Source organism: Dipteris shenzhenensis, chromosome 9 (assembly GCF_047967505.1).
Source record: "Dipteris shenzhenensis isolate YYH24624 ecotype China chromosome 9, Dip_SZ_1.0, whole genome shotgun sequence".
In the NCBI taxonomy this organism is placed as follows: domain Eukaryota; kingdom Viridiplantae; phylum Streptophyta; class Polypodiopsida; order Gleicheniales; family Dipteridaceae; genus Dipteris; species Dipteris shenzhenensis.
Genome location: NC_141604.1, coordinates 2,572,709 through 2,598,070, shown reverse-complemented (window position 1 = coordinate 2,598,070; position 25,362 = coordinate 2,572,709). Strand labels below are relative to the sequence as shown.

Sequence of the window (25,362 nt, the reverse complement as noted above, 5' to 3'; positions counted from 1 at the left end):
GCTGGAGTGGAGAAGCACCAAACTCGGCCTAAATGATGTGATGTGGTACAGACATTTTCCCTCGGATCATCCGTGAGAGCATGAGGATCTGCAAGCGCTCCACCCGTGTCCACTCTATCTCTAACATGTCAGGTCCCCAACAAGGGCTGCCATACATACCGGCTAGTCAGACCAAGGAGTCGAAGAGAAGAGCCTTGGTCCGAGGGTCCTGGAAGTGGGAGTGGAAGCATTGTCTCTCTAGCCGAGCCAGTGAGGCGTATCCCCTGCTTAGTTTGGCCTGCATCGCTGGTCTCATCGTGGAGATCGGGCCGGAGAAGATGACTCCCAAGTAAGTGTATGAGAATACGATCTCAACTGGTGACCCACCAAAAGTAAAAGTAAACTGCTTCCGTTGCATATTTACTCGAGAGGTGTTAAAGATCATGACCTTGGTCCTCCAAATCATGGGATAAACAAAAAGCTTGTAGTGCATCCACGTGTCGCTGGAGCCCCTCGGGTGTGGACGACAAGAGTGCCACGCCATTTGCATAAAGAAGAATCCTGATGATGATCCCGGCAAGTGAGCAACCGGTCCCTCCGAACGCCCCCATGAAAGTCTCAAGCTCATCGATGTACAGGCCAAACAAGGTCAGTGATAAGGGACAACCCTGTTTGACCCCTATGATACTCAAGATCTCATCTGTCCAACCTGTGCCTGTCCGAACTCGGCCTGAGACTCTCTCATATAGTGCCATGACTGCCCAGATGATCTCCTGATCAAATCCCAGTGTCTGTAGGTGTGTGATGAGACGAGCTCGAGGTACTGTGTCAAAGGCTTTGCGGAAATCCACAAAGCAGCAATATATCCTCTCCTTCCGTGATCTGGCCTCCTCAATGACACTCCTGATTTGATTATGTGATCCATAGTCCCATGGTCTGGCCTGAAACCGGCCTGACCCTCTGCTCTGAGCCCTCTCATCTCTGCGAACAGGCTGACCGATGCATCCAATACAACTGCATAGATCTTGGACATCACATGTCCAATCATGATAGTCCTATAGTTACTCGGGTCAATGGGATCCCCTGACTTGTGGATGGGGGTGATGGAGTTGAGTGTCCAAGTGTGGGGGAAGCCAAGGCAAACAGCGCCATGGAATAGCTTTGCTAGGATCGGGGCTAACGTGTCGATCCCATGCGATAAACTCAGTGCATAGCCCCTCGTGATCCTTAGCTCGGCCATTGTGCAGTTTCAATGTCGCGTCCTTGACTCCCTCTCTGGTGAACAACGTGCAAGTGGTGGGGCGAGGTGTGTGTATGAGATCTGGAGTGGGCTGGTGTGGGACATCATAAAGATGGTGTGCATACGTGTGCCATAGTCTCGTGTCGGTGAGGGGTGATGGAGACCTACGCTCAAGGAATCTCCGCCAAAAATCCTTAGAGTTGCTACTGTACAAGATGTGCAGCAGCTCCTCCTCATTTCGACGAAGAAATGCCTGCTTCTTTCGACGTATGAGACGTCGGTACTTGCGTACCGTGTCTGGTGTGTTCGGGAGGTGACATTTGGTTTCAAGTCAGAGCTGTCGGCAATAAGCCTTGCACTCCGCATCGTACCAATTATTGCAGGGAACCAAGAGGTGGTGGTCTAGTGGACCGTGTGGTGTGGGGAAAGATTTGGAGAGCAGCCTCGCGGAGTGTGCGACTAATTAGAGCAGAATGGTCCTCTACGAGTGGTATGTGATCGATGTAGGTTAGGAGTCTGTTTAGGCGTCTAGAGTAGGCCGGTGAGAGGCTGTGATCAAAGTGTATGTCGTGGTAGGTGTCATGCTTCCTATGTGGTGTGTGGTGTGGCTAAGCGTGGGGTGGCGATAGTGAATAATAGGTATGTGTGATCAGCTCTTGGAGGGAGTGGTGCTACGGTGAAGTCGGTGATACATGAAGTGAAGGTAGGGGATCCCATGATGTAATCTACTACACTAGTGCGCCCCCCATGTGGGAAGCAAGTAAAACCACCTGAGGAGGGCCATAGGTCAAGCCTGTTGTAGATGATGAGATCATGCATCCTGCCCAGATCAAGGAGCGCGTGTCCATATGGTGTAACAGGCCCGTGTCGGTCCGATGAGGTCCTGGTCATACCTGCTCCATCTAGGTCCATGTCTGATAGCATGATAGAGTCGCCTCGGATGTCCAGGAGTGGTGCTTGGCACGTGCTCGTCCTAACGTTGAAGTCCCCAACAAGGAGAACTTCCCCGCGGGCTGAAAGGTCTGGGAGATCCTGATGTAAGGGTGCATATGGCGATGTCTCACCCTCCTCTTATGCCACTCTGGCGAAGTGGGATGTGTCTGGCGGAAAGTAGCATATTGCTATGAAAAGGTCACGGGTGTCTGTGCGTCGGATCCGGATCCACATGAATCTGTCCTTCCTCTCAATGGAGATGGCTCCAGCGAGGGAAGACCTCTACAATACTACGACCACGCCTAATCCTCAGACTCCTCCTGTATCTCACATCTCATCCCTGAAGGCTGACTCCCATGTGTAGCCACTGACTATCGGTAGTGGATGCTCTGGGCTCTAGTGTGTCTCCGTGTAAAAGACTATGTCTCGTCCTGTATAAGACTCCGAGAAGTTCCCTGGGTCTGACCATAAGGTACCATTACAGTTCCAAATGGTGCAGTCTAGGGTCTCGGAAACCTGAGTCTCATAGCCCCCGGGTGGGAGCCCAACAGGTGCCAGTCAACAACCCACCATCTCGGACCATGGCCCACATTTCCCCTCCTTGCGGGCAACATCCCGCTGCTGCAGAAGAACTTGTCGCTCCTCAATTTGTAGTGGTGTCAAATCCTCGTCCATGGACAGGGTGGGATGCTCTCGTAGAGCGGCTCGACGTCGGAGTGTCGCTAGTCGAGCATGTGAATCTCTGAAGCGAGACTAGGGGCTGCTCTCACTTGGGATCTCTCCCACACCATGCTCCCTCTATGCCATGGTCGAGGACCCCCATGGTGGTGGTCACAAAGGTGATCGCCTCCTCCATGGGCGTCATAGTGGTGCTGGTGCTGTCTCGCATGATCCCTCGTATCCGGATGTTGAGGGCCTTCGAAGCCCTCTGCTGCTGCTCTTGTATGGCGGTTGAAACGGTTGCCTTTGCAAGCTCCCGTTTCACCACGTCCACCCATCTAGTCGTCTCTGCTATAGCCGACTGTATCGTGGCTACCTGTGCCTCCATCTCTCTGACTGGGTTCCCTCCAGGCGCTGCTCTGAGGGTCCCGAGCTTCTCTCAAAGCTGTGTGATGTCATGTCTGAGTCCCTAGATAAGGGTGCCCTGCTCGTGTATAAGCAGGCCTGCTCCTGGGTGTATCGGGCCTGCTCTTGGGTATAATCTGTCAGCTCTGCCTGACGGGCCTGGATGCTGTGTATCTCAGCCAATAGGGAGTCCCAAGCATTTGGTGGGGGCCTAAGATGTCCTGGTCTAGGTGGGAACTGGATCTCGAGAGGGGTTGGAATGAAGGTGGGCTACTGAGGTTGTACTGAGGGAGGGGACAGCATGATCTCGGCGAGGGAGTGGTATGTAGGAGTAGCGAGGCCGAACGAGGTGATGAAGGATGGATGACTGAGAGGTAGAGGTGATACGAGGGGAAAGTACTGTGGAGCGGTAGTGTTTCTTCAATAGAATTACAATGGTAGTGTCTCTTGTGAATGTCTCTTGTGAAGGGTTGTGCCTCGTAGGAAGTGTCCTGTCGAAAGGGCATACCCTTCCATAAGTGTCCATTCATCAAACCATCCATAAGTCTAAGGTATAGAGAAAGGAATACATCACAGATTGTGACATCCCCTCCCACTCAAAATAAGACCCTAGTGGAGATAATGAACTGGTGTAGAAAATATCACGGTTATTCTGAAAATACTGTTGTAAAATGTCAGGGTACTGTTGTAAGTCTTCGCCAGATTGCCGAGTAGCGTCGGAGTTGTCCAGATCTCGCCAAAGAACAAGAAATTCCGTGATAAGTCGATTTCGAGTCTCTTGCTGTCAATGGTCCAAAATACGCTCAGGAATAAGGAGAACATAATCGTCTTCGATTTCTGGGACATAATCACCTGCAGGAGGAACTGCTTCATCACCTGGAATGTACGTCTTTAGCCAAGAAATATGAAATGTTGGGTGGATTTTACCCCATGATGGTGGTAATTCCAATTTGTAACTTAAGGGTGAATTTTTCTTGACGATCCGGAAAGGTCCATAGTATCTTGGTTCAACTTAGGAAACACAAACTTAACCGTCTTGTAGCAATGTGGGGCTACAAATAATAGCACCATGTCACCAATTTCAAATTCTAGGTGGCGTCTATGTTTGTTGGCGGACCGTTGATACCGCTCTTGCGCTTTTCACATATGATCCCTGACTTGGAGTAGAATGTCTTGCATTTCTTGAACCAGTTGATCAGCTAGGGCCACTCGATGTTGAAGTACAAAATTCGTTGGTACAATCAGAGTGTGTCCATAAGCTGCTTGGAATGGAGTCATGCTGATGGCACTGTGGAAAGAGTTATTATAAGCAAACTCAAGGAGTGGTAGATACTCTTCCCAAGTTGCTAGGCGTGACTGAATATAATGTCCGAGCATTTCTTCCAGAACTTGGTTGACTCTTTCAGACTATCCATCTGATTCTGGGAGGTAGGCTGAACTGAACAGTAGAGTTGTACCCAAAGATTCGAACAGTGAAATCCAAAAGTGACCGGTAAACTTAGGATCTCTGTCGGATATGATATTCTTGGGCAATCCATGGTGTCGGAAGATGTGTTGTATGAAAAGTTTGGCGATGTCCGGAGCCTGTGCACTTCTTTTGCAAGCAACAAAGTGTGCCATTTTGGACAATCGATCAATAATTACCATAATCTGAGTGTTACCTCTGGAGGATCGTGGTAGTGTTGTAATAAAATCCATGGAAATACTTTCCCACCTTTTAGTTGGAACTGGAAGAGGCTGAAGCTGGAAGTCGTCGGCTTGCTTTCATTTGTTGACAAGATAAGCAAGATGTTTTGATGACGTCGCTTTTCATCTGAGGCCAGTAGTATGTTGCACTGAATAACCTGTAAGTCTTGTTGATGCCTGGATGGGCAGCATAAGGAACTACATGATGCTTTTTTAACAAAAGACGTCGAACATCCTTGTCATGTGGTACACAGACGCGATCTTGATAATACAGAAGGTCGTCCGTATAAGAATAGGATGAGAAAATCTTTTGTTCGGAAGTCGAAGGTTGATCTTTCGAAAGAACTTGTACTGCTATGCTGAAGTCTTTATCATTGAGATACTTCCCTTTGAATAAATTCGGAACATCCACAGATAATGTAGAGATTACCATAGCTGATGCTAGAGTTAACCTGCTGAGAGCATCTGCAACTACATTGCGTAGTCCTGGAATGTACTCAATGGTCATGTGAAAGTTGGCCAGAAACTCAACCTAGCGTGCTTGTCGAGCATTCATGACTAGCTGAGTAAAGATATACTTTAGAGAGTGACGGTCTGTCTTGACCACCGAGTCAGCTCCCATGAGATAATGTTTCCAAGAGCGATAAGCATGTACAATGGCAAGAAACTCCTTATCATAAACTGGGTATCGGGTTTGGATATCAGAATGTTTATGGCTGTCAAAAGCAATAACTCTGCCTTCTTGCATCAAGACTGCTCGTGTAGCGATATCAGAAGCGTCGGTCATGACCTCAAATGGAAGGTTTGGGTCAGCAATAGCCATAACTGGTGTAGTGGTAAGTGCTTGCTTGAGTTGTTGGAAACTATACTCTGTTTCGGGAAGCCACTGAAAAACTGCTGTGCTTTTCAATAATTCGAACATAGGAGCTGCGATCTCAGAAAACTAATAGACCTTTGTATGGTAGAAGTTTAAAAGAGCGGACATCATGAACATTCTTAGGAGTAGGCCAATTTCGGATTACCTCGACCTTCTTGGGATCCACAGAGATGCCTTGAGCTGAAATAACATATCCCAAATATTCGAGTTGGGTGTTGAAGAACTCACTCTTCTCAACGTTGATGTAGAGAGAATTTGCACGGAGAACTTCAAAAACTTGGTGAAGATGTTGTTTGCCAAGCCACCCTGGCTGTAACATTAGATGTGCCATCTAGACCACTCCATAAAAAGTTTCGTAGAGGCCTCTTAAGCTGAGTGATACAATCCCTAGAAATCCCTAGAGTGGCACCAACAAGCGCAAACAAACCATGCCGTGGCTAGAAGAACCTGGTTAACCACCACCACCCTGGAAGCCAAGTCAAGTTTGGATTAGCTCCAGAAAAGGAGCTTTCTTCTAATGCTCTCCAACACCGGAGCAAACTCTTGTGAAGGAGAGATGCGCACCCCAACCTGGCAGCCCAAATATCTGACGGAGACGCCCCTCTGTACACAAGTGAAGCCAAAATCAATACCCCAATCGGGGGTGTCATCATCGCAAATCCAAAAACCATTGGATTTATGTCAATTAATGTGTGCACCTGCAGCTGTGCAAAATAAATCCAAGGCTGTTCGGAAGAAAGTGAGCGTCCTGGGGGAGGCATCCAAAAAAAAAGCCGTGTCATCTGCCAACTCACTATCCAGGAGCTCTTCTTCCCGGCGGATAGGAAGCCTCAGCCCATAAATATCAGCTTGAGATCTAATGTAGATACTCATAGCTTCCGCCACAAACAGAAAAAGAAAAGGGGCAAGAGGACATCCCTGGCGGACTGATTTGGAAATCTGAAACCTGTCCCCTCTTACCCCCCCAATGAGCACCTAGCTATGGGCTGATCTGTAGAGAGAGGACACTTCTCGAATCCATGCATCTGAAAAACCAAAGCGAGATATAGTACCCTCTAAAAAATCCCAGTCTTCTCTATCGTAAGCTTTCTCAAAGTCCAAGAGTAGAATGGCCAATCTCTGGCGGCTCTGCATGGCCCATTCTAAGGCCTTCCAAAATGAGAAAATATTATCAAAAATACTTCTGCCATGTACAAACCCTGTCTGCGTGTCATGAATCAAATCTGGAAGAAAAACCTGTAGCTGCAGACTGATGGCTTTCGCCAGAATCTTGTAAAAGGTGCCCAATAGAGTGATGGGTCTCCATTGAGACACAAGATTCCTATTGCCCCCCTTTGGGATGAGATGAATGAGACCATCTGTAAGTGAGTCCGGCATCTCACCAAAGTCCCACACGCCCTACAAGGCTGATGTAATGTGATCACCAATCTACTCCCAAAAAGTAATAAAAAAGGAAGGGGTAAGTCCATCCGAACCTGGGCACTTGCCCTTGTGAAGGGCAAGTAATGCAGTCTTGAATTCTGCATTGGTGAAAGGTGCATCCAAAGAAACATACATCTCATCCTTCACCAATACAGGGATACACTACCAAATAACCTCTCCGGCATCATCTATAGCCTGTGTGCCCGAATCTGCAGTAAGAAGGGATGCAAAAAAATCTGAAGCTACACGCATGACAACATCAGGATCTGACTGTAACACCCCGTCTGAGTCAACAAGCTGCGAGACACTATCTCTACTATGTCTGGGCCCATGAGTAGAGAAAAAGTGTTTGTTGACCCTGCCACCCATCTGAATCCAAAAGGATTCCCGAGCATGAAAGGCATATTCTGCTCTCTCATCCAACAATGTCTGCATATGAGCCCTTGTTGCAGCAAGGCACTCCTGAATCCAAACATTTGTGGGCCTCTTCTGCTCTTTCCTCTGAAGGGACGCTAACTGCTGGTGTATACCAATCTCACGTCTCCTGGAATCAGCGACTATATGATAAAAGTCACTAATTCCGGATAAGGCTGCAGCTATCTAAGATGGACGGACAGCTCCACCCTGTATGTGAGAAACCCAAATCTATAAAATATCCTCCGTGAGGCTCTCCTCTCATAAAAAGCATCCGGAATCCTGACACTGGCAGAGCGTCCTCTCCAATGAGGCTCAAGAAATCTGCAACACCACTGGAAAATGATCTGGGGTGGAAACCCCAGTAGAAATGCATACAGATCCTCCTCTGTCAAGTGCCCAATCGTCTATATAAAATCTGTCAATACGTGCATGGATGGGCATGTGTATTATCATGTTCGACCAAGAGTACAGGAGTGACTGTGGCATAACATGAAAGGCATCATCCAACCAAGTGTCCCTGCCACTATACTGAAAGAGAGGCATCCCAAGTTGCCCTCTCCAAAGAATGAATTCCACCCTATCTGCCTCCCTTTTTGTCTGAAGGCAACTCAACCATGTTGAAGTCGCCACCAATGATCCAAGAATCTGCAATGGGGGCCCAAGACAGTAACTCCTTCCAAAAGGAGATCCGCTCCCCTCTGTTGTTGGAAGCATAAAGATTGAGAAGACCAATCTTACGCCCTCCAATCAAAATAATGATCCATTGAGCTCTAGAGGGGGAGATAATACCATGACCAGCAACCAAGGGGAGAATAGAAGGAGAGACCGAAATGCAAGTACCTCCCCTTGTGCCCATAGCAGGCGACCAAAAGGTATGTCCTAAAAGCACTTTGCCAGACTTAGAGCAATCATTGGCATCCAACTTGTGTTCCTGGATAAAAAGGATATCAATAGCACCTCCAGTGACACCTAGATGAAGCTGATTCCGGATCAGCTGCCTACGGCGACGGTGTGGAACTCCGCCTAGGCCCTCTATGTTCCAACTGACTATCCTCATCGACAGGAGGATGCTGGATGGAAAGGCTTACCCGACCTAGTAGAGGAGACCAACTTCCCCTGGGCCAAAACACTCCTGCTGAGGGCAGGAAACTCAACAGGTGAAAGGATTCCCACACCTGCTGAAGGGGAGGCCCTATCAAAAGGAATCCCAATGACCGGGACCCCTAAGGTGGAGGGCACAAACTCCTCATCATCCATGAAAGTAGCCGAATCTGCCAGAACTGAAAAAGAGTTCCTGATAAGCAAGTCTGGCTGAGGAGTGCGAAGAAGACCTGCACTCGTGAAAGATGGAGGAGAAGGACCTACCAGGCCTCTATCAGTAGAACTAGAGCTGGGGGATGAAAAGGCCTGTGGCTGGGCTGAAGAGGAATCTGGAGTCCTTATCTGTGCTTGCACTTTCTCGGTTGTCCTGACTGTGGCAGGAACAGTCTGCAGGGAAGAAGTACCTGTAGCCCCCTCGTGGTCAGAAACCAAGGTGATTGGGGCTAGTGCATCTGAAGGCCCCTCCTGGTGTGGAGCTGTAGTGTCTGGGACCGCAGCAACATCCACCTCTGGAGTCTGAAAGGCGTCTGTCTGAACAAGATCAAAGGTCTCCTCCTGAGGTAAGGGAGCCGCTCTGATAGCTCTCCCCTGTGGTACTGGGTGTGCTGCGGGCATTGGGCGCCCTGCTGCCCCTGGTGGTCCTGGGGTGCGCGAAGCAAGGCGGCCTGCTGCTTCTGGTGGTCCTAGATTACGTGGTACACGGTGTTGGGGAGGTGCAGTCGGGGTAGTACGTGAAGGAGCCGCACCAGAAGACCTCTTAGGTCTTTTTCTCTTCCTTGGGCAATCTCTAGCAAAGTGCCCAAGGGTCCTGCAAATTCTGCACTCGTCCTGTCTACCTAAAATCTGGACTCTCTGTCGAAAGAGAGAGCCGTTTGGACGTTGAAGCATGATGTGGTCATCTGAGATGTTACGGTCAGAGATAATGACCCTAACATGAGGCACCCCGTCTACACTGACTGCCTCTGCTGAAAAAGAAGGCATGCCAAGAAGGGGGGGGATCTCAGTGACCACTCCGAATGTGGCTCCGATAGTGGCAAGCAGTCGATGGTAGACCTGAGGAAGACTAGGAAATCTAATGAACAGTGATGTGACCTGTCTATCCTCCTCAACCAGATCAAAGCCCAAGGTGTAGGATAAAAGAAAGATCCTTCTCAAACCCAAAGCCAGGGGATTAGCTTTGAGAACAAGGGCTGTGGACTCGTGGGAGTCGAAAACCACTTGGAAGAATCCACGTCCTAGAAGTCGAATATCCCTAAGGTGTGGGGCGAGATCTCCTAGTAATGCCGCCAGCATCCAGTCTCTAGCCTGTGATCTGGAAGGGTGTGACCCAAAGATACGGGCAAAAAGTGATGTGGAGCTCTCTAATTCCACATCTTTCTTAAGCTGCTTCAACTCGTCTTCTGAAAAAATGATTGTTCTCACAGCCGGTGGAAGTGGACGGAGATTGGCTGAATGGGGATCCATTCGCCAATTGATGTGAAAAGGCCGATTCCAACACTGAGAAAAGCTCCGTCCGTGAAACTACTGCCCAGAACGCCCTGGAACACGGGCGCAGGAAGAAGGAGAAAGAGAGGGTAGGAGAGAGGGGAAGGGAAGGAGAGGAAAGACTGAGGGGGGGGAGACGAAGGTAGGCTGAAGGGGGAGGTGTAGAGGAGTTGAGCTAGGAAGGAAGGGGGTGGGGAGGGAGAGGGTGGTCGGGGAGGTTTTTTTTTTTTTTTTTTTTGTAAGGGGGGGTTAGGAGGGAGGGAGGGGGCTGACGGGGAGGGAAAGGGAGGGCAGAGGAGAGGAAAGGGGGGGGGGGGGAGAGGAAAGGAGGGCGGGTTGGGGGGGGGGGGGAGGGGAGAGCAGCGGGGCGGGGGGGGGGGGGGGGGGAGAGGGAGGGCGGGGGAGAGGGCGGGGGAGGAGAAGGGGGCGGGGGGGGCTGGTGGGTGGGGGAGAGGGAGGGCGGGGAGGGAAAGGTAGGGGGCAGCGGGAAGGGGGAGGTAGGGGCAGCGGGGGGTGGAGAGGGATGGCGGGGGAGGGGGCGGGGGAGGAGAAGGGGGCGGGGGGGCTGGTGGGTGGGAGAGAGGGAGGGCGGGGAGGGGCAAGGAGGGGCGGGGGTGAAGGAGGGGGGCGGGGGCGCTGTCGGGTGGGGGGGAGGGAGAGGTAGGGGGCAGCCGGGGGGGCGGGGGGGAGGGTGAGGGAGGAGGGAGAGGGGGCTGGCGAGAGGGGAGGGAGAGGCAGAGCAGCGAGGGGGGGGAAGAGGGGGGGCAGCGCGAGGGTGGGGGAGAGGGAGAGGGGGCTGGCTGAGAGAGGTAGAGGTGGAGGGCAGTAGCTCACGGGAAGAGGAGCAGCTCCGAAAGGGTCAAGAGCAAAAGTTTCATTTTGTAGCCCATGAAAATCTTCCTGCAATCAAAAGACAAGTTTTTTATCCTAGTGTTGCACAAGAAGGTAGTTCCATTTGCGAGTTCAATCTGATAGTCCATGGGACTAGGACTGGTGGTCAACCGAAGTTTTTCGACCATAGAAGTAGCTAGGAAGTTATGAGAGCAGCCATTGTCGATGAGGATAGTGACGGTTGTTCCACGAATCGATCCTTGGCACAAAGTACTCGAGTGGCCAAGGAAGGTTCGGGGTTGCTGGCAAGGCTCATGTGGATGGTATTTGCCATTCAAAAAGCTTTGCCTTTCTTGTCTTATGCTAGGGTAGCATCTTCTATTTAGGTTCCATATTGGAATTTTGCTTTGGTCGCTTGGGACAATCGAACCATCTATGGTCGCCTATACAAATCGTACAAAGTCCTTTTGCGCTGGAGTTGTTCTTCTTGTCAGTGGCCGCACCTTTATGTTGGTGATAACAGTCATGACTTTGTGAAGAGGAAGAGGCACGATCCTTGGAGGAGTGCTTCTGTTGAGATCCAGCATACGATTTTTGAGACTTGTGGGGATCTTGAGACTATCGCTGACCTTGATTACCCGAGTTTTTTTTGAACTTGGGGTTATCTTGAGGGCGAGCACCCTTGGCCATAGTAGAGTTCTGTGTTCTATTAGAACTCTGCTTCCCTGTGTTTTGGAAATCGGTAATGCGCTTTGCGTAAGCAATAGCGCCAGCTGTGGTGGTGATGTTTGCTTTGAGGACATCAATGCGTAACGAGGAAATTAGGCCTGAGATGAAAGCATGAAGGCAATCATCATCAATTAAACCATCGATCTCTAGCACCAATGTGGTGAACTGAGAGATGTAGGAAGAGAAGGCGCCCGTTTGCTCCAACTGTTGGAGTTTTGAACGTGCTTGGAAGTCCGCATTGGCAGGTATGAACTGCTTACGGAGCACGTGTTCAAAACGTTCCCATGTTAACACACTTTTGCTGTCCTTTAAGTGTCGTTGCCACCATAGGAAAGTTGTATCCTTGAGGAGGGAGGCTGCCAAGGCAATCTTTTTGCCTTCAGTGAGGTCAACAGTATCAAAGTACATGCGCAGTTTTGCGAGCCATTGGTCAACTGTTCGACGATTTCGTTGACCAGTGTACGCTTCCGGAAGTTTAATGTCAAGTCTTTTAGTTTTGGAAGCTTGGAGTAAGTGGTAGAGGGCACGGAGTTCAATGTTTTCTACCTTTGGTGGGAACGAGTCCACATAGTCGTCCAGTGGCGTCATGTTGTCCTTTATATGTGTGGTACTGCGAGAATCCTGGAGTTGTTGGACTTTTTGGACCAAGTCGGAGATGCTCTCCTGAAGCTGAGAAATTTGAAGTTGAAGTAGTGCTTCGCCTTGTAAGTTGACTCCTGGGGTCTTTTTTAGATTTGAGTCGCTTATTTCCAAAGAGGTTGCACGCAAGCGTTGCGACATATCTGAGGTCCCTGTGAGAAAAGCACGAACCTGCGCTCTAGTTTGTACCATTCGTGGAAGAAGATCCGGGCTGCTCCTTGAGGTTGCTCATGTTGGAGGGGGCAGGCAAGGCAGGATGGAACCACCCGTGGAAATCTGGTAAAGGAGGTCCTGTCTGAGGTAACACTGGTGATGCCGAAGTGGGTGTTACTGCTCGTGAGAGTACAGGGGTAGGTTCCAGAGTCCACAGATCTGAGAAGGGATAAGGAGTTGCTGTCGGGAGCGGAGGATATCCAGGAGAAGGAGTGCCTTCAGAGTGTAAATACTGTATTGGGGAAGGTAAAACCTGTGCAGGAGGATATCTGGGAGCTGAAGGAGGTGGAGAGTACCCTGGAGATGCTGAAGCTGAGGGGTAAAAGTCTCTCCAAAGATGGACAGCAAACTCGTGAGGAATATCGGATTCTGGGTATCTACGTGTCTCGTGAAACACAACCTGGACTGTGCTGAGGAAGTAATGTAATTGAGGTGCCTCACGCAAAAGATATAGGATGTGGTCCAAGTCACTGGAAGGGCACGTGACAATAAAGACCCACGATGCAAAAGCTCCGAAATGGGCTGGTTGTGCAATCTGAACACGATATTGTGTGATAGATGATGCCTGAGTTGTCCTTGAAGGGACTGAGGCATTACCAGGGGTTTCCATGCTTTAAGGAGGGGACTTTCATTTGCTGTAATTTGATAATGAGCAGCAAATAACAACATGAAAGAGAATCCTTAGAAATAGAATGGAAAGAATCCACATGGCATAGATTAGATCTGCCAACTAGCTGCGTAGAAAAGGCCTGCATATCTCTGTCCGGAGGTCCATGTTGCTGTCTTTGCAAGTCCACGTGGATGTGTGAACAAAAAACAGGTACCTGGCGAGACTTTCGAGGCATATGGGGGGTTGGCGGAGGCGTTTTGCAGATTGCATGAGATCTAGCGCACTTTTCCTGCGTGGAAGTCTGGCTGTGTGCTGCATACTGTCGAACAGCAGGTCTGGCCTGTCTATGAGTGATTGGATAAGCAGCAACAGCGGCTGTTCATGGGCAGAGGTAGCGTGAGAAAACCAGCGAGAAGCCAGGCTGGTTTGGTCGTGGGAGATAGGCAGCAAAACGTTGCTGATTGCAGGCAGCTGATTATGAATATATCTTACATGGGCATGTGAAACAGGTGGATATCTCAAAAAGAGATCTCCATATCGAGCATTGAGAAGGCTAGGGTGGAATCCATCGAAGCCGTGTGCTTTCTTGAGAAGCACTTTCCCTCGAGCATTATGACAACTCAAGTGCACTTGCTTGTGCACATAATTGATGAGGTGGCCATTGCAGGTCCGTTCATAGTCGGTGGATGTTTTTTCTGGAGCGGTTTATGAAAATTTTGAAGGGATTTGTAAGACAAAGAGCAAGACTAGAAGAAAGCATGGCAGAGGGATGGCTTGTGCAAGAGTCATTAGTATAAATCACAGAGTTTCTTGCATCCACGGAGACTGATATCTTGCAAGCTTGGCATAACAAGGATGATGATCGCATCGTTGGTGAGGTTCCCCAAGGAAAAGGGATTGAAAGAAAGATGAGCAAAGAGAAATGGAGAAATTCAATAAGTTTTGTATCCTCAATAGCACGGAGATGCAGAAATGGATTGAGAGATATGATGTGGCCAAAGTAGAAAGAATAAATGCAAGGACGAGATTTAGAGTAATGTATAGGCGATCGCAACCATATCCATGAGATCTCGCCTTTCTCCCCACTCACATGTCACTTGATTGGCTACAACTGACTCTACGTACAGCCGAATGTGATGGAGAGACAATAAACAAGCGCGAGCGAGAGTTATCATCTAGATGTATGATGCATGTAAGTTTCTTACCTTATGGCGGGATCAGCATGAGAGAAAACTGACACTGCAACTTCTCCAAAAGATGCAGGCAACGTCCACGACCTGAAAGAAAGAGGAAATGGCAAAATCCGTACAGCCGTTTTTGGAGCGGAGAAGGCTGATGTGAAATCGCGATTTTTTTTTTTTTCCTAGCTGGTTGGTGGTTGCCAAAAAATTAAAACGTGGGTTTAGAGAACCCTTGGGTAGTCTAGGGTTAGGCCTTGGGTGTAGGGCTGATTGCCCTTTTTAAGCCCAGGTTGGTGCTTGGTGCCAAGGGGTGTGCCTATTCTAAGGGGTATGACCCTTGGAATAGGTGTACCTTTTCATGAAGGGGTGCAACCCTATTTTAAAGAGGGGTGTCCCCACACGAAAAAATGTGTCCTTTTTTCCACGATGGGGTGTGTCCCTTGGGTGAGGAGTCAAAAACTCTTCATCAAAAGGTGTATCCGATGGTGAAAAAGGTGCGTCCCTTGGTTTTGGGACAGCCCAAGCACATCAAAAGACACGATTTTTGTCGTGTCCATTCACATCAACTCGTGATGTGAGGGAGATGGAGAGGCCACTCATAACTTTAGGTGGGGTTGGCGCTAAAAACTTTTACTCTCATTCTCTCCATCTCTTCCATGCACAACGTGCGTGGCTGTCCTTCTAGCAGAAAGAGATGTATCAGATAGGCACTAGAAGGTGGGGGGCATTTCCTACAAGCAGGAGTGAAATTTACTCTGATACCACTGTAAGAAATCCTAGATTTACTATATTTAGAAATGTGCTAACGAACAGAAAGGAGATTGAAATAGCATAGAACAAGGAATATTTGTATTGCTTGAGTGTTTGTAGTGTGTCGTCCATTGTATAGAGAGTGAAGAGTCACACATGAAAAGGTGTGTACTCCAAAGTGTATGTGTATTTGTATTGCTTGAGTGTCTGTAGTGTGTCATCCATACAGTTGGGCCTCTCTTATATAGAGAGTGAAGAGTCACACATGAAAATGTGTGTACTCCAAAGTGTATGCTCAACAAGGGATGCTCAGGATTGCACCCCTGTTGAGCACCATCAGTCTCCTTTTACTCAGGATATGGATGTACCCCTTGCAGAGGGGATTTTACAGGATGATATGCATGCTCTCTCTCAAGATGCTGCCCCTGCTCTTACTCAGGTTGATCTCAGAATGAAGCTCAAATGCTAAGTCCTGATTTATCAAATGTAGCTTTTTCGTCGAAAGATACAGATGTTGATTTTGCCTCTCTACCTTTGATGCCTGTGCCAGAGTTTTCTTCTGTCCGGGATGCGTAAGTACCTTTTTTACTAGAATCTTTTCATCCCATGTTGCAACAGGTTTTTGACCCTGTGATTCAGAAATTTCGCGTACCAGCCTATATTAAGAAGAATCACAAGGGCAAAAAATAGCTTGTTTTTATTGATGGTGTGGTCTCATCACTGCATCAATTTTTACAGAGCAACAATTTGAAGCTGGAGGATGCTGTGTTTGATCCTCCTCCAGCTTGATATGTAACTTTTTACTTGGCTACCTCATGACTTTTGTTCTGAGGTTTTACTTGTAAATTTTTTCCTTGTACTTATTGGTGGGTTTTTACCTCTTTTGAGGTTTCCCACATAGAAATATAAGATTTCACTAAAAAAAAAACTACGTGCACGAAGAGGTGTGTACCCCTTGTGAAGGGTGTGACCCTTGATGAGAGGGTACATTACAATGGTAGTGTCTCTTCAAAAGAATGTCTCTTGTGAAGGGTTGTGCCTCATAGGAAGTGTCCCGTCCAAAGGGCATACCCTTCCACAAGTGTCCATTCATCAAACCATCCATAAGTCTAAGGTATAGAGAAAGGAATATGTCACAGATCGTCACAAAAAGTCTCTACAAAAGAGATGGGGAAGAGAAAGTGAACCATGACTATATTGTCAAGGCAGCATAAATGACATCATAACTGAGGAAGACGTGGGTAAAGGCCTGAAAAGGCTAGCTAATAGGAAGGCTCTAGACACAAAGGCCTAAAGACTCAATCTTGCTCTCTTTGCTCACGTCATGTTGTGCCGCATAGCAATATAGCCACAATAGTGTAGACATTTTAGGTGGAAGAGATTGCACGACAAGTTGTCATAAAACGATAGAAGAAGGTCCAAAAACAAGTAAATCAATCACTAAACGTGATCTCAATATAACTGGGGCAGCTCGTTGGCACCCATTATAGAAGCTTGCTGTTAGAATATCGAATAGTTAATTAAATGTGGCTACAAGAACAACAAATTGTTCAAGAAATCATAGTCAAAGAGTGCGTTCTAGTATGTACTAAAAACTAGTTCATGAGTCTTTGTGTGAGAGAGTGCCATATGGCATCTTGGGAGTTATCCCATATACATATGGTACTTGAGTGTGTGTGTTCACTCTATATGTGTGTTGTACTTTCACTTGTCACATCAATCAACTCAAGTGGAGCTTTGGTCATGTAAGTGATTTCCTTTGGTTCTTGTCTTTCTTTCCATTTCCATTTCCTTTCATTTCTATTTCAAGTTATGCCTCCTTCCTTCTAGCTCCCTTCCTCCTTTCCACCTTCTTCCTGTCCCTTCATGTGGTATCAGAGCCATGTCCCCTTTCTAGCTCTCCCTTACTTAGGCAAACCTTAAGAGTGAGGTAGCCTGGAAATGGAAGCTATCTTCTCCCAAAGCGCAGCCCTTCCTCAAGCTGTAGCCTCATCATGGAGATCAAGATGTCGATTTGGAGGAGCTGTTCATCATTGACTTGCTGCTACGCTTGCTGCTAGCTGCCTATGATACAGCCCGTGCTGCCTCCAGCCTCTCTTTCCTGCCCGCGCTGCCCCTGTGCCTCTCCTTTCCTGCCCGCATTGTCTCCTCTTCTGCCCGCTGCCCACGCTACCTCTTCTTCCCGCTGCCTCCTCTTCTACTTGCACCTGCCCGCTGCCTCCTCTTGGCACTGCCTTCTCTTTGGAACCGCCACACCATGACTTCTCTTTCCAACATCCCCCCTTTGATTTATCATATCAACTTCAAATCAACGGCCAAGGAGATTTGGACGCGTGTTGCTAACATTTTTGGTGATAAAATCACAAACTCGAAGGTTTTCTTAAAGCCGCAATTTTACAAGTTAAAAATGGAGGAGAATGATGCATTAAGTGCACACTTGGCAAAAATTCAATCTCTTGTTCAACAACTTTCCATCCTAAAGTGTTCACCTGACAACGACGACAAAATGGCTGTCCTCATGAAGAGTATAGAAGGAGTCTCTCATTTCGAGAATACTCTTGAAGTACTTAGGCTTGCCTTGACAACCTTTGAGAATCTGGTGACTCTTCTTCTCAAAAAAGATCGCCAGAACAAAGAATCTCCACACTTCACATTAGGCACTGAAGACGCTCTTGCCTCCACCAGCAAATGGAAAGCCCGTGTCACCATCATTGAGGATGACGATCCATATGTATTCTGATTTCTAATATGTAAGTCAATAAAGGTCCTCTACCTTGAGTAGTCCCTCTAAAATGATGTATGCTTTTGTGGCTTCGAAGTCAATAAGGGTACTCTCCCTTGGGTAGTCCCCAAAAATGATTGTATTGAGTGTTTACTCTCATGGTTATGCAAGACTCCTACCCAGTTCAGAGTAAGGAGGGGTGACGAGGGATGGTTCTCATTGTCGGTCGCAAGCTGACTGAGAAGTATCACACGGGAGGTCTTGGATAGTTGGACTTCCTCTTTGCAGTATTGTGGTGGAGGGGGGATCAGTCTACTCCTTGCGTGTTGGGTCTCACACTCTTTGCTCTGAGGGGAGATGTTGGAAAAATTATAGTCAAAGAGTGTGTTCTAGTCAGTACTAGGAACTAGTTCATGAGTCTTTATGTGAGAGAGTGACATGTGGCATCTTGGGAGTTATCCCATATACATATGGTACTTGAGTGTGCGTGTCCACTCTATATGTGTGTTGTCTTTTTAGTTGTCACATCAATCAACTCAAGTGGAGCTTTTGGTCATGTAAGTGAATTCCTTTGCTTCTTGCCTTTCTTTCCATTTCCATTTCCTTTCATTTCTATTTCAAGTTATGCTTCCTTCCTTCTAGCTCCCTTGCCTCCATTCCACCTTCTTCTCGTTCCTTCACAAATCACCTAGAATCGATGATATGATTTAAGGTTGAATCAATAACAGACCAGTTTGAATGCATGAAAAACAGCTACACACACACAGACATTCTAATCTGCAGAAATATGGGAGAAAAGCTCTAGCCTAGCATTAAAGATCTATGGCTCAAGCTCACAAGAGCCCCTCGATCAACTAAGTAATTCTGCTACTGCTATTTTGGATCCACTATTAGATTTGCTTTTCGCTTTTCAAATTTTCTTTCTTTACTGAATGTGTTAAACCACCACTGTAAGGTCGTTGATGGCTTGGATCCTCTTCCTAAAGACCATTACGACGGGCAGGCGTTCGTAAAATGTTGTAGGTGACTTGCGTAATGGGAGCATTAGCTAGCGTCCAAATGAATTAAAAAGGCCCCCTAAATTGCATTATGACTGTTGTCAAGTCCTATGGAGTCCCCTCATTGGCACCCATTACAAAAGCTTGCTAGTGAGAAGAAGTTGGGACCAAGGTCCAAAGCCCTAATCTATGATGAGGTGTAGCAAAAGCAACAACTTATACAAGGGAGACAAACGCCCTTTATGAGTAAACATTCTACTACTTGATCCAAAACAATCTAAAGCATTCCATTTCTACCAAAATCATGGAAATACATTGGACCCCATCTGGAGGAAAGTGATCTTGCACATAGCATTCAGCTGCGATAGCTTTAGGTGTGGAGGCAATCAACAGCAATCGATGCACTAGTCCTCATAGATGGAAGAAGGTAAGATACGAGAAAGGTGAAAGATTGGAGTAGCTGGGACAAAGGTGAGAGATTGGAGATCGAATAGATGGTTTCAAACTCTAGGGGAGCTTTTGGCGGCGTCAAGAGGAGTGATTAGGGTGAAAATCAACCTTCAAAGGTGGTGAATACATTGGAAGATATTTTGGTGGTGAAAAAAGTTTGGAGTCTCAATTTTTGTGAACACTGTTGAGAGAAATGAGTCCCATGAGGTGGACCTCACGTCCAAGTCAAGGGAGAGTCCATCTTTCACAAATGGCAAATGAAGATCAATGGAGCTGCAACATATATGTGTCATCACCATCCCTAATGACCTCTATGCAAATGAAGCTCTCCAAGATCCTTCATCTCAAACTTAGCCTACAATTATGCTTTCGCCTAAGCAATAAATTGCTCATAACTTCCATGAGTATTAGGTCATCGATATACAAATGATATCGTAAGGCTGCTTCCCCTTCTGCTACTAAGGATATAACTCCAAACCTCAAACCTGTCCCACAGGTAGATAACAAAGAGAAGGTCAAAGCTCCTTATGAGGAGAAAGAACCGATGAAGCCCTTATAGGAAGAAGATGTGCCTGCCAAATAGAGCCTCTGCAGAAAGAAGCCCGAGCCAAGGTCGGCCATCCTCTCACTCTATCAGAAGGACCTTATGGAGTTGCTTCATGGCATGCAAGCCCAAGTACAGTCTCTTGCCACTGCTAGCCCTCATCGACCCTCTCATCGGCGTCATTTTCAAAGGCCAACAGATGAGGATGTATCTTCACAACCCAAGAATTGTGATAGCCGCCTACATTATGTCTATCTATGCCTCCACTACTCAAGGCTATTGCTATGGTCGCAAAATCCTTATAGAGCTGTAGTACCTCCTAACTGAGGCTGTGTATAAGTGATCCTACTCTATCTCTCATGCACATCGGTGATGAACCTCCATGATGAGCTGCTCCCAAGCCTCAGGTGGAATCCAATGTGCTTGAAGTGACTGCCCACGGGAAGGGTGGCTAGCCAAGGGGCAGGGATGACAAAAAGGATGCATAGGGCGGTACTATACATGTCGGGGCTGATAATGATGTTGACGCCAATGCCGATGCTAGAGCTGAGGTTGGTGTCTATGATGATGATACTATTGCCAGGGATGCTGACAATGGTGATGATGATGAGGCTATAGCTAAAGCTGAGGCTGTTGCAGCTGCAGGCTCACCACCGTACTATCTATCTGCAAACCACTGCGATTGTGGCCATTGTTGATGTCATCAGTCTCTCCTTTTTGTGGCTGTTTCAACTGTTGATTTCTGGCTTCTATTCCTTCTTTTCTCCCTTCTCATATCGCTTGTTGTTTTCTTCTTCCTCTTGTTAGCACTGCCTTCCAGACAGCGCTCTACTTAACATTTTCTTTAAAAAAGTGTCCCACACAACCTTTTGCCACATGGATTCTCTCTCTCTCTCTCTCTCTCTCTCTCTCTCTCTCTCTCCTATGGGAGGGACTGTAGGAGTGATGAATGGAGATGGCAAGAAGGCAACAGCAATGGCAGGGATGTAGGAGTGATGAATGGAAGTGGCAAGAAGACAACAGCAATGGTAGGGAGCTGGACCAGTCGCAGATGGGGATCAGAGTGATTGAGCGGCTAGGGAGGGAGGGAGAAAGAAAGAAAGAAAGTCTATTAACATCCACTGGAGACCATAAGGTCTATGGGACGGCAAGAAACCCTCTAGTACATCTGCTTTAGGGAGGGCACATGGCAGCTCCCAAGGAGTGCAAAAAGCAACCCACATTATTTACATGATAGTCTGAGAGCAGCTAGGGGGGGAGAGAGAGGCCCAGACAAACTGATCAGGCTGAGCACCATCAGCGCTCTATTACTAATCTCCTTCCTTGTTGGCACCAGGCCTCACCAAATCTAGAGCCACTATCAGCTGAGATCATCTCTTCTATCCTTAGCCGACTGACAGACTTGGTCCCACAGACCGCATACCTATATAGGTTCATCACTCAAATGGTCAGCCGATTGGATGGATCACTAAGGGGGATTTTAATTTCCAGTCCAATGTCCCTAACATACTGGAAGCCAGGAACCCAAATAAAGCAGACTTTCTTTGTGTGGGTTGTAGCCCTTTCAAAATTTCTAAATAGAAAATCTATAAATTTGAGAGAGAATCACTTCATACTTAGGCCCAAGAGAGGGCTAGTCGTAGACTTGAACAGGATGACAGAGATGTTAAGGTGACACATATGTTAAGGTTCAAGGATCATAGCCACACTATTTCCTTCGGAATCATCAAGGTATCGAAACAAGACTAACACACCAAGCTTATTTGTTTGAGTATTCAGTCAATACCATCACAGCTGATGCATGTCACATTGTGCTATTTCCCCCTAGCAACATGAGGATATGTAAAAGTTTGACAGTAGGGCCCAATCTTTACCTTGTCCTATTCCCAGAATTATACATTTTTCCAGTCTAAACTTGGCCATTGGACACAGTCCATCACTACCCAAAGAGTACTCTGAAGCAGAGCCAAAGCCCCAAGACCCAAGTTACTAAATCTATCCGACAGCTTCCAACGTGTATTTCCTTAAAATCTAGGATCCAATCACTCACTCCTTGACGTTGAAGCCTGACAGAAAAGGGTAGTCTTTACGTGACTATGAAAACCATTTCTAAAGATTCAAGTCTGACCGCTGTGTTCCTTTCTAAGAGGCTCCAACTCTTATGTCTCCCCATTTATATTAGAATTCTGAAGATAGGTAGATACTTTTTGACATGTCACCCTTTGTTTTACAAGTCCTTAAGAAAATATGTTGCTGTGAAAATAAATAAGGGTGGGAAAAAGTCAACATCATGTGATGCTTGAAATATGCACTCATATGAAAAGGCCTACAAGCTGTATACTACAAAAACTTAAATGTGCACTTTACCAGCTTTCATTTAAAGGCTTCAAATACCTCAGTCAATTTTGCCCTCAATTCACTACGCTCCTTCAAGACCTGTTGCCAAACAACAGCAAGATAAGAGAAAGTCCATAATATCCAACTTTTTTAACTATAGGGGGAAGCCCTTTCATGTAAATAATCTTCTTTGTTTGTTGAATTATATGTTCCTTTTCAAGAACCATGCCATATTTCTCAATAATAAAACTGCAACCCATTCGAGTGCATGAAACGGCTTGCATTCCCATCACTGACTCATGCATGCAATTTGTCATGGAAGGAACTAAAATTATTGGATCTTCCACCACAACAGTTCTGACGAGCTTTTTCACCATGTGACCTCGAAAAAATTCTGTTTAAAGGGTTCTTGGTATATGGTGTTGGCACTCACATCTCTTTGACTTCACTTTGTTATGAGACTGCTACAATATCATTTGCAGTCACTTTTTTGACTTTACGGCCTTTTAGAGACCGTCTCACTTTGCTAATGGGCTTCCCTCTACACAGACTGCCCCTCAATGTTTTCTCACCTTCCCAAATTATTGGGAAGCATAAATGACACTCGCAGGACACAAAATGACGTCCTACATCCTCTACCACTCCTTCCTACTCTCCAACGCAGCCTGAGCACTATCTGAAATCTCTCGCAGCCACTAGGTGTCAAATGCTGCAAAGTGGGGGAAACATCTCATAGAGGTTGCCATTGCAGCCTATAGGGGAACAACGAGAACATGACGATTGACGCAGACCATAGATGTATTGCAGTTGAAAAGGTTGCAGCAGGCCTATGAAATTTTTCATAGCGCCCATCTCAAGACACTTGTATGTCATTAAGTAGGAGAGGATGTTATGATACAAGCGATAAAGGTAGCAAACAGCGCAGGAACCCATCAATGTATGAAAGGATGTTGTGGGTTGAAAGGACGGTTGAAGGAGAATGTTCCAACTGTAACCAAAAAGCATAATGTAAGGATTATTGTATCCTAACTTTAAACATGATGTCTCAGTGAACAAATTGGCATCATACATTTTGCCAAAACTTCGAGCATATTGACTCACTATTGATTTCCATGCATACTTGGTTAGAACTAAAACAAAAAGGGTAGAAAGGCAACACCGGTGTCTATCAGGAAGACTTATTACTACATGGACCAGCTAGCGAAGACAGATGAACATCTCAATTCAGATTGAGTAAGGGCATGAGAGACCTCCACCCAATATGCTATGTGTTCTCCACCCTATGCCATGGTAGTTTGTGCAAATGACACTTTTGCAGAGAGAAACTCCTTTGCATGGAGATACACAATGTTATGGGGGATTATAATGCCAAAATACTTGGATGCATAGATAGGCCAATGGAGTAGGGTAGTAATAACGGGTAGTGATATAGGAGATTAAACCTAGAGGGGATGGAAATCTATAAGTGCGATTAGGAGATGGAAAGGAGCAAGCATAAGCAATACTTTGTTTACCACAAAATCAAAAGATGAGGCCCTGGAAAGTAGGTCCTACCTAGCCCTTCTTCTTAGGGCCTACCTAGCCTTTAACCCTATAAGTAACCATTTGTTGGCGGGAGGGATTCCTACTAGTGGGGATCAGCCATAAGGATCTCACTGAGTGGGGAATCAAGGTCCAAGATGCGGATGGTGACAATTGTATAAACCCAAGATCTTTTGTACCTTGCAAGGTTTGGCCTGTTCTATCTTCTCAAGGGGACGACTGTTGCTTCTTTTCTCTGGCAAAGGAACATTTATGGCCATTGACTTTATTTGGGTGTCCACAATATTTAGATCTGACACTCTGACAAATGAGCAGTTTTCAATAGCAGCTATCTTATTCAAGAAAGGTCTTCAATCTTGGGGTCAACTTTGGAATAAACAGCTTTTCAGGTGGAAATCTTGGCTTGAAATCAGAAGGGAGTTCTCCCTAGCCAACCAACATTAGAGATTGATCATGGAAAGACTTGAATTATAGAAAGGAGAAGTGAGTTGGAAGGGAGGCTAAAGTACTATGCATACACAAAGAGTTCAGCTGGGTAGGGTGCTCCTCTTTACTACCTATTCCAACTCCCCCTGCAGATATGGATGATCTTTTTAGAACCCTTAACAACGGGTGGAAACTGAATGATGATAGATCCAAATGGTATTTCAGATTTCACAAAATATGGAATAGGAATGTGCTTGAGAAAATGTCTTGTCTTGGTTGGTTAATTCTTCACAAAGCAGTGTGGTCTAACTCTAGAGGACTCAGCATTGGTAAAGGTGATGGCAAATGTATGAGATGCTTGAACTCTATGGAGGATGTCTTTCATTTATTTGTTGCTTGCCCTCATGCCAGAAAAGTATGGAAGTTCATTCAGATGGAGTGTGGTGAACCTATAAATTGGAAAGCTATATTTTTTTTCCAAGAAAAAGACTTCTATTAAGTAAGAGAAAAAACCCGCGAGAGCAAGCTCAAAGCGGAATACATCATGAAATCATAAGGATACATAAAAAATCCCCTCAGAGTGAGGTGGAAAACAACCAAGGCTGAGGCTGAAAGTGCCACCTCAACCCTGTAGTAGTCTCAAAGAAGAAAGGAGAATCCTTACATTCCCTGAAGAAAGAAGCCCTCCTAGCTGAGGCTGCACGGGAGTCTCCCTGCATACCCGTCCATACGGCCATCAAAGTATGTACGGTGTCTGTCCAGATACTAGCCAATGTGTGCGAGGGATGAACCTGAGTATCCTCCAAAGCCTCTGTGCATCTGGCTCTCCAGATATGCCAGGATGCTATGCTCGCTAGAATCTCCCAAGAAGTATCCACAGAGGCATGTACAGCTTTAAAAGGAAGGTGTGGTACCACATCCAACGAATAGGACTCAGTCCGATGACGTTGAACTGAAATGGCCCGAGAGGAGTCAAATCTCTCATAAAAAACCTGAGGTCCTGTAAGAGAAATCCAAGCCACTGAGCCCCATGTCATAAAAAATGGGAAGTGGGCGAAGTGACTGAAAATCCTGGCTACCCCCATCCAAATCATCCTCGCCTGTCTGCAATCCCATAAGCAATGTTGAATAGTCTCCGAAGTAGAGAGGCATCCGAGGGCAAGTAGGGTCAGCTCCGAACCTGGA

The 25,362-nt window shown here is 46.8% G+C and overlaps 1 protein-coding gene across 5 annotated transcripts in view; it reads right to left on the bottom strand.

Annotated features, from left to right (window-relative positions):
- Positions 1–25,362, bottom strand: part of LOC147898070 (vesicle-associated protein 1-2-like) — an 82,176-nt gene that overhangs the window by 32,903 nt on the left and 23,911 nt on the right. For all 5 annotated transcript variants that reach the window (XR_015541512.1, XR_015541513.1, XR_015541510.1 and 2 more), the window contains exon 6: positions 22,267–22,308. Coding sequence is in view for 1 of the 5 variants with exons in the window: in XM_087379062.1 (XP_087235188.1) it covers positions 22,267–22,308 (42 nt within the window). In the remaining 4 variants the exon portion in view is untranslated. The remainder of the gene's footprint in view (positions 1–22,266; positions 22,309–25,362) is intronic.